The following is a 10208-nucleotide window of genomic DNA, read 5'->3' on the forward strand; positions in this document are numbered from 1 at the left end:
CCAGCCACCCCTTAATTTTTTATTTATTTTTTAAAAAAATTATTATTTTGTTTAGTTATTTTAAAAATATATAAAATATTTTATTATTATTTTATTCATGGGACAGATGTCTAATTTATGGTCTCAAGATCTCTCTAGAGAGATTCTGACCATTAACTAGATATTTGGACTAGAGAGGATCCGAATCTTGTGCGTGAGTGGTGGGGGAGAGGAGAGAGAATGCCTTAGAAATGCCTTCTTCTTCTTCCTCCTCCTCTTAGGTATGCCTTTCATTTCGACCTCTAAAAGCCCGTCTTCCACTTGGCCAATATAGACGAGAAGTTCTATGTCTTCCGCAGTCTACTAACTCGTCCTTCCTTTTTTGAATAGCTGGAGTTCGGATCGATCTTTCAATCTTTCTTTTGTTCCTATCTTCAAACCGTCTCCTCCATTAGCCCCCTATCGTCTTAGGCTCTAAGCTTTTGACTGAATCACAGACCAAGAAGAATCAAGTCTTACTTCCTCTTCGTCTTCTTTTTCTTCTTCCTCCTCCTAGGAATGTCTTTCCTTTCGACATCTAAAAGTCAGTCTTCCACTTGGCCAATATAGATGAGAAGAAGTTCTATGTCTTCCGCAGTCTACTAACTCGTCCTCCCTTTTTTGAATAGCCGGAGTTCGGATCGATCTTTCAATCTTTCTTTTGTTCCTATCCGAGACTCCTTCGGACCATCTCCTCCATTAGCCCCCTATCGTCTAAACTCTTGACTCAATCACAAACATCATAGATAGACTAGGAATAGTATAGTTTATCTAAAAGAAAATTGGGGATTTTGTTCAATAGGGTGCTTAATTTTTATACTTTCCTTGCTTGACATTCAAGTGATTATATCATGTAAAGATGTAGGTCGCCACATTTTTTTTTTTCTTAATTAAATTTGTTACAAACTTTAGTAGAAAAGAAGACCCAGCCACTTGGCCCACAAGTATTGGGAATGGTTGGAGAGCAACAGGTGACATCGAAGACAACTGGAACAGGTAAGATAAAACTTAGTTTTCATTTATTAGTCATTTTGAGTTCGACTGATGTTTAATGAGACTAAATTATGCTATGGTTCAATTGGATTTGAGGAAGCATCTGTGGTACCTACCGTTTAGATCCCTCCTATGCGACTCCCAACAAGTTTCTCCACCTGCCTTTTTATTTATTTTTAAAAAAAATATCATAAAACATAGTTTAATTAGTTTCTACTTTACCGTGGAGTTTGTAAAATCTTATCCATTATTTTTAAATTAAAGGAAAATGTTTGGATTATTCCAACTTTTACTCTAAAGTAATTTATAAATTGACTTATTGATCGATGATCCATAATTAATTACCATATAGTGAGGAGAAAGTAACATACACTCTTTAATCAAAATACACGTGGAAGTAACTCTAGAAACTTGGAAAGAAATTAAACAATGTACATAACAAACCAAAATGAGAAGTGATATTTAGTAGACTCTCATATGATTGTCATATAATTATGATGACGTGACTGTGAATATCAGCCATTATAGTATACATTTTTAGAATTGCTTGTATTCAGCAAGGGGGCACGTAGTAGCAAAAGCATGCGTTATTAATTACCCATGATGCATGACATGCTCCCGCAGACGCGTTCTTCCAATGCTTGCACTGCTGATTACAGCTTTTTGATGAAAAAAATGAACAAAATCTCGTCCATGTTTTGCTTTTACGTTGACAAAGTGGAGATTGTGCAGTTGCCATCTCTGCATGATCATACATGTGAAGAAATCATAGCAAATTAGTAAGATCGTCGTACAATAGAAGCCTCTAAAACATATTCCTCCACAAGAATATGATGAGAATTTGATGTTAATTAGAACATGATGAATGATTTTGCAGTACTATGAATAGATGATAATTATGAATGTTTATAACTACTTACTCATGTTGGAGGAGAGGATCATGAAGACTAAAAGGATGGGTAACAAGTGAAAAGATTTGGAAGTATTAACCATGTTTAAGGTGCATAAGAAGGGTAATTAGGTACTATCTATGTGTTTTATTTATAGCATAAGATGCTAATTACACAAATATGCCACCGCTATTACTTTTGAGTAGTATTGAATATATCAAAGCATATTGCAAGTTTATCCCTTGGATATAATGAAGTACTAGAGTTTTAGCCAATCAACTCTAACCCAAACACTACTGATTAATCCTCCTCATGTGAGTCCAAAAAAAAAAAGAAAAAGAGTCATGAGAAAAAGTCTAGAGCTATATATTCATGCCAAGCAACAACCTAGAGTATTATATATACTCTCGTATTCGACGTACCGCATAATTAAGTGTTCGTACGTAATTCTATTTCCATATATATATTTTTAAAATATTATTCTTTTTTTTTTCTTTTTTTTTTTTTGGGAAAGTGCCAATAATAGTAGAAAAATGTAAATAAATCTAGATGATTCATTTGATAAATAATTAACAATAGATTAATCTAGAATTTGCAGCGCTACTTTGGCCTCTAAACCAACGAAGAGGTACATAAATATCAACCTCTCTGTTCTTGCGACACGTGACTAACGGTTACATTTTTTTCTTCTCAATTTTTGGATATAAATTAGTAACAAATTAAGGGTGCATTTGGGATTGCGATTTTACAAGAATAGTTTGTGATTTTAAGAGATATCGCAAAACATAAGGTGTTTGGCATTGCCATTTAAAAAATATTTAATCTAAAATAGGAAAACAATTTGCGATTTCTATAAGCAGGTTATCGAGTGTTTATTTGAAAAAACGCGAATTTAAACCAAAATCATGATTTTGCGTAACAAATATTTGATAAAAAAAAATTTTTTTAACATGTTCTACCAAACGCCTCTGCGATTTTAAAAAGTAGCGATTTTAAAAACGCAATTTTTAAAAATGCAATTTTAAAAATTGCACTTATTAAAACCGCAATCCCAAATTGACCATAAAAGTAGAAGTATTGTAATTAGACCTCACCTTTTTTTAAAAAAAAAAAAAAAATGAATTGGCCTTTGCATATATATTATTTCACAAAGTCGGCAACAACTATATAGCCAATCGGTAGCCCTTTAGAGCTCTCAAAGTTCAATATATTTCTTTATGTTTATAGGAATTTTATACTAAGAGCTTGTTTGTGATTACATTTGAAAAATTGAGCAATTAAGTCAAAAATAACTTTTTCATTTTTAAGCTTTTGTCAAAAGTTTTTTTTGTCATTTTTAGGCTTTTAAGACACTTAAAAGCTCTTTTAATTTTGTTACCAAACAAGTACTTTTCTCTTCAATGAACTTTTGAGTGTTAAAAGGACTTTTAGGTCCATCAAACGTAATCCAAAACAAGCCTCAAATCATTAATTACTTATCATAAAAGTTTAAGTAAATAGGTAAAAATTAATTTATTAATTTAATTAATATTTAAAATTATTAAATTACCACCCATTTCAAAAATTTAAACTAATAAAATAATTAATTATATTTAAACATTCCTATTCAGTTTATGAGTTTAAATATTAATTATATTAATATTCCCGCATTATGAGTTTAAACATTCCTAAAGTGGACCCCCCTCCTCTATGTATAATTGTTTACTCACAAGTTGCTATGTCATTCCTTTCCTCTAAATAAAGAAAATTAGTCCCCAAGAGGTAGCTCAATGCTTAATGAAGCAGAGGTCACTAGTTCGAATCCCCCTCCCCCTCCTTGTGCGGACATGTCAACAAAATAAATAAAGAAAATTAAATCTCTCAAGTTGCTCAACCTTTCCTATTCTTTCTCTTTCTCTTTCTCTTTCTCTAATACTTGAATAACTTTCAGACCCTAATTGGAAGAGAAAATGGCAGTTTCTTCCTTTTCTTTGAGGGCTTTTTTTGGAGTTTTGGCCTTGTTTGCTCTATACTCTTTCCTATTGTTTTGCCTGCTTTGGCTCCTACTCCTGTTCCTGTTAAATGTTTATTTTCACTAGTACTCTACTTGTATGCATGGATGGGTTGTACACAGGTTTTAATTTGATGGGTCATTTGAGTTAATTATTTGCACATATTATGCAATTTTTTTTTAATAAGCATATATAATAGGCATTCTAATCTCTTATTTATTTATTTATGTGATAATATACAAGAGGTTAGAGGGGGACAAAGAAAAACAGGGTGAAGCGATATGATGTGTTGGGGGACAAGAAAGCGGCTTTTTATTTTGGATTGCCGGGTACAGAACGCGACAGGTAACTTCCTTCACACGCGCACTTGATCGCGCATGGACCACCCGCCAATCACACATCAGACTCGATTCGGATTCACCTGGGACCCAGACTCGAGGAGCAAGTATTATGTGCTGGGAATGGCTGCTCGCGCGGGAGTCTGGTTGTGGACGAAGCTTTTTTTTCCTTAAGGAGGGAGATTTACTAACCATCATTAACTGTCACCACCATCGCACGCTTTGCCCTTAAACCATGCATACACTGCATCATATATCCATGCTTTGCTTGGCATAATCATCGTCGTCATCATCATCATAAAGAGGTACACTATTCTTTGCCATTACTACACGCTTGGCATATGATACTGAAAAATATAGAGAAAAGAACAACATTCAGTTCAAAACCAGAAGAAAATACTTGGAGGGAAAAAGAAAATTATCAAAATACCCTTAAAACCTGAAAAACTTGACATGGGAGATGTAGGTCCACAGGAAACTGTAATGAGCATTGCAGGAATAAGGAGAAGGCAGACCATGGGGCATGTCATGGGTTTTGGCATAAAAAAGTGCTACTGCTATCTCACATATGCTGAGTGCAATTAGTAGACAATGAAAAGTGTATTAATTGTTATTGAATATTTGATCGAGTTGTTTTTTTACAAAAATAAATATATATAGTAATTAATTAATCTTGGCTGCTCATACGTACGATTGATTTTGTTGTATTAAAATATCATGTTTAATTTGTTTGTTTGAAGACGATTTTCTAAATTTCCCTGTCCCATGTACAATATTGCTGATCAAATTTAATTTGGTCATTCTCATATATATATACACCAATACTGGAAAAATAAATAAATGGTTGGAATTACTAGCTACGTACAAGAATTACGTGAAAGATGATGTCTCACATACAATTCATGCCACACAAGAATATCCAATATAATCAAATTCAAGCATGAATGATTTCTGTGCTCATGATAATGCAAGTTTAATTCTTCTACTCATCATTTTGGAATGTTGAAGAAGATATCAGTAGTTCAAATTTACTTTAAACACTTCAGATTTTGCTATATTCACACACACACACACACACACACACATATTAGTTTTTATGTAATTTTTATCTAATTTAATCCAACATTTACTTGATTTTTTTTTTTAATGATTTTGGGGGAAAAAAAAATTCCGTCCAAAATTGTGCAATTTATTTTGGATCCACTTATTAGTTCAGGATTGAAAGGTTTAGGCGAAAGAATAGTATAACTGTTTTATCTCAATTGTTAATGGTATCAACTCAAATCAAAAAGATGTTCACATAGATAACGAGAAATGTTATGAGTCAATAAGTTTTATATATTTTGCTTATATTCTCCTATAAATTCAATAAATCAACCATTAGATTTGTGGGGTCTATTATTGACTTAATTATGTAGGGTTCACATAAGTCAACAAATCTGATGGTTGATTTGTAAGATGAGATAGGCCAAATATGCGAAAAATATTGACCCCTAACATTTCTCAAAATTAAAATATAGAGTTGAACAAAATTTGATTAAAAGATTAAAGAATATAACTAACTAATTCATTAAAGAATTCAACAAAATTTAATTATTTGTTAAATTATAATTATGTAACGTACTTTATTTTTTCACTCTCAGTGTTAGTTTATTAAGTTATCTTTGACGAGATTTCATATTTTCAAATCATTGTTGATAGTTTCGAATATATCATTTTCAACATATATGACCAAAAATCATTCTTTCATTGATCTCTCACTCAATTGTGTAAGTGATTTTTAACATTATTCATTGTTGAAACTGCTCTTGCAATAGTAACTGTCACAATTGGCAAAATCAATGGCTCCAATGAATAAACTAATAGATACACAATGTCCTTTTATTTTTTTAGAAAAGAAAAAACAAAAACAAATTATTATACCATCTTTTTGGCAAGCTGTCCACTTTCTTTTAAGGGTTACAAATTCTTCACTAGAATGCATATTAAGGATTTATGTTTCAAACTAGTAACATGTTGAACTAAAAAAATCATTCAGATGAAACTGAGGAAGTTGAATTAATTTATCCTTATTGTTAAAGGCAGCAAATTAATAAATTAAACTATCTAAATTTAAACACGCAATACCAAGTAATTGTTCAAAATTCACTTCATTAAAACGACTTTTATGTTCTTGAAGTTTCATATCTATATAACAATATAATAAAGCTACACACAATATGATGTGAACTTTTCATGCTTTGAGCATTTTGTCGTAATCGCGAATATTGGTATATGTAATCGCGAATATTGGTATATATAATTTCTGTGAGGGACTCATCAATGACCAAATATCATGTTGCTTCCCATTTAAAACACAAATGGTTGCATGATCCCAAAACTTGGGATCCAACTCTTGATGTCTTCATACCAAGATTAGCTTTGTATCGAGCTTATGAATCTCACTATATATGCTACAAGACGTTTCAATTGTAATAATAATCAAAGTGCTCATAATCAAAATTAATCATTTAAAAAGTTACACATAAGGTGTTAATTTCCACTTTCTAAAAATTCAATGTACGTGATCATATTTCGTCACAAAATTATCATCTATTTGTCACATTGGTACACCAATGCCTTTTCGGACCAAACAGCGCAATCCAAGCTTATAAATTCACATATAAATTTCATGATGACACTGCTATATATATCAAATGTGTGTATATATATATGTTGGAAAATGACTTGATTTCTCAAGTCTTGTGGTGGGCCCCACCCCTTTTATTCCTTTGGTTGCAGCTTTGTGATTTTTTATCCTTGAGCCACGTTTTACCTCTTTTAGTTTACTTCTCAATGAAGTATTTTGTTGCTTTACTTCATGGTGAAGTACTATGACCAACCATCAATTACTTGGTCAATTTGGTCTTTAAATGGAGAGCAAAAGTGTGCAGCAAGGTAGAGAGGCAGCAGCTTTCTTCAAGGGGAAGATTTCTTTTACTGAAGTGTGAAGTACTTTCACTACAAATTTTTTTTTTTTTTTTCATTGGAGATTTCTGACGTTTTAGGGTGTTCGACGCATCAGGAAATTTTTTTCACGTGTCGTTTCTGACGCGTGTAAATTGTCAGAAGCATAGGTGACAGAAAATTTTTTTTCCTGACGCGTCAGTGGGTAAAACGTCAGAAAATTATGACGTTTTGGTGTATCACACGTCAGAAAATGTAGAATTTTTTTTAAATTTTTTTCTGAAATTTTTTTTTTCTCAATTAAAAAATTTATTATTTTAAATTAATTTTCAATTAAATTTTTTTTTTTTAGGAATTTCTCTGCACCACGAGTGGTGCAGAGAAACGAAAATAAAAAATCTTCTTCTCTGGTGCAGAGAAGAAGATTTCAAAAACCCAGATATTTGGGTTTTTGATTTTAGGAATTTCTCTGCACCTCTCTTCTTTTCTCTTTCTCTCTCTCTCTTCTTTTCTATCTCCATTTTCAAAAACTCAAACCCAAAACCCAAACCAAAAAAATCTTCAAAAAATCAAAAATCCAAATGTCAAACCCAACAAATCTTCAAAAACCCAAAAATCTTCTTATCTTATCTTCTTCTTCTTCTTCTTCTTCGTTTTTTTATTTTTTATTTTTTTTTTATTTTTAACGTACCCAGCTTCTCGATCTTCTCCTTTTCTCTTTCTTTTTCTTCTTCTCTTCTCATTTTCTTTTTCTTCATCTTCTTCTGCTTTCTTCTTCGATCTGCTGCTTTCATTTTTTCCCTCTAGATCTAGAGGGAGCTGCCGTGCAGTGTGCAGAAGGGAGATTGAGAGAGGAGAGAGAGAGAGAGTGTGGGGAAAATAAATGAAGAGGGAAAGAATAAGAAGAGTGAAAAAGTTGAAGGGAAAAAGAAGAGGGAAAAATTTTAAAATCTCGCATATTTTTTTATGATTTGTTAATATCAGGTATCGAGGGAATTTCTGACGTGCCAGGTGTCGCATGTCAGAAATTTCTGACGTGCGACATCTCGCACGTCAGAAAACTACTCTAAAAAAAAAAAAATCTGATATATAATTATCTGATATATATATATATATATAGTGTTCTAACAGGAAGATGGGACGCGGGGAGGAGCTCAAGATAATTTCCTGACGTGCCACGTGTTGCACGTCAGAAATTCCTGACGTTTGACACGTGGCACGACAAAAAACTAATATAAATATATATATACATAGAGTTCTGACATGGCGACGTACCACGTCAGAGCGGTGTGCCACGTCAGAAATTATATCATTTTTTAATTTCCTAAATCTGTAACATTTTTTCTGACGCTCCAACGTTTAAAACGTCAGAATTTTCTGACGTGTCTGTTTAGATTTTCTAACGTGTCACTCTTTACACATTAGAAAAAATTTTCCTGACGTTTTAAAATTTGCACGTCAAAAAATACCCTTTTTTGTAAATAGTCATTTGGCCATCTCGGTAGAGCTGGGCTGTAGCTCCATTTTGAAAGGGAGAAATATGTGAAAGGGTGAGTGTGTGCTGCAGCTTTCTTGTGGGTTAGTGAGAAAAATGTAAGAGGCAGCAGCTAGCTCCGTGTGAGAGAAAAACAGCAAGCTCTTAGAGAATTTAGAGAATAGTTTTCTCTTTTGTGTATTTGTGAGCTAATTAGGTGTATTGGAGCTTTTGAGTTTGAATGGTTTTATTTATTTGTACTACTCTTTTGTACTCCATCCTTTTGTTAGTAAATTTCTCATAAATCGTCTCTACCAGTACATGTAAGCTTATTAAGTCGAACCACTTAAATCTTAGTATCTTGTATGACTGTTTGTTATTTTACTATTCTGTTACTTTTCTGCTTCATTGGTGATCCTATAATTATTTTATCTCAACAATATATATATATATATATATATATATATATATATATATATATATGTCTTTCAATTTATCAGAAACTTCCAAAATATCATTTCAAAACGGGACATCAATTCATTAGTGGTTCATTATTTTCTTGTTGAACATCAAGAAACGCAGCAAACTCATCCACGCTGGCAATTGTCTCCATTCTTGTCAGCCACTTAAAGATCGAGCTTCTCTTTCCTTTGTTAGCTCAAATATGGCATGCATGCAAATTTAAGCATGCATGCATGTTTAACCATTGGATATAATGAAGTGTTTTAGCCAATGAACACTATTAATTAATCCTCCTCATGTGTGATCTACCGATCAAAAAACAAATTGCTTAATTTTAACCAATGAATATATCAAAGTGTGTGGATCTGAGTCATGAGAAAAAAGTTTGGAGCTATGTGCATGCCAATAAAGTTTGGAGCTACATTCATTTGATGAATGACTAATAATAGATTAATCTAGAATTTGCAATGGCTTGGCCTCTAAACCAACGTGTTAAGCTTTACGTGTTTGAGCCCAAACATGAAAAGGTAATGTTAAAGTATTTGATTAAATGATTAAATTTACTTCTTCCTATTAGCTTAAATTTTTAAAATAAGTGGTAGTTTAACGGCACGTGGTTTAATTTGGCCTCTAACCCATACCTCTTTGTTATCTTGACACACTAACACGTAGAGTTTTCTTTCACAATTTTTGGGCATAAATTAGTACATATATAATTCATGCCCAAACAAATTCAAAGTAAAAGTATTGATATTGGACCTCACCGTTTTATTTATTTTTTAATTGGACTTTGCATATATTCTTTGTCACCAAGTAGGCAACAACTAGCTAGCCGGTCGTGGCCCTCTAGAGTTCTCAAAGTTTATTTGAAGTTTTCAAACTGATGTTTGCAGAATAATGTGTCAAATAGTGGAGATCAATCAATCATATTAGCTTAATTAAAATCTTTTTCACTAAACGTATACAGTTTTTTTAAGTGAAAAATATAATTTAGACCCCCAAACTACCAGCCATTTGCGATTTAGCTCCATAATGTTCAAAAAGTAATAAAATAGCCCCTCAAACTACCAATCAGTTACAATTTGGCCACTCTGTT

General features: G+C 32.4%; 1 protein-coding gene across 1 annotated transcript; it reads right to left on the bottom strand.

Annotated features, from left to right (window-relative positions):
• Positions 1 to 1564: 1564 nt before the first annotated feature.
• On the bottom strand, positions 1565 to 4444 carry LOC148587417 (defensin-like protein 19). The gene is made up of 2 exons (XM_088512599.1): positions 4423 to 4444; positions 1565 to 1752 (listed from the first exon to the last, which is right to left on the bottom strand). The coding sequence occupies exons 1-2, from the start codon at positions 4442 to 4444 to the stop codon at positions 1565 to 1567; spliced, it is 210 nt and encodes a 69-aa protein (XP_088368725.1).
• Positions 4445 to 10208: the final 5764 nt, after the last annotated feature.

Source organism: Corylus avellana, chromosome 2 (genome assembly GCF_965113065.1).
Source record: "Corylus avellana chromosome 2, dhCorAvel1.hap1.2, whole genome shotgun sequence".
In the NCBI taxonomy this organism is placed as follows: domain Eukaryota; kingdom Viridiplantae; phylum Streptophyta; class Magnoliopsida; order Fagales; family Betulaceae; genus Corylus; species Corylus avellana.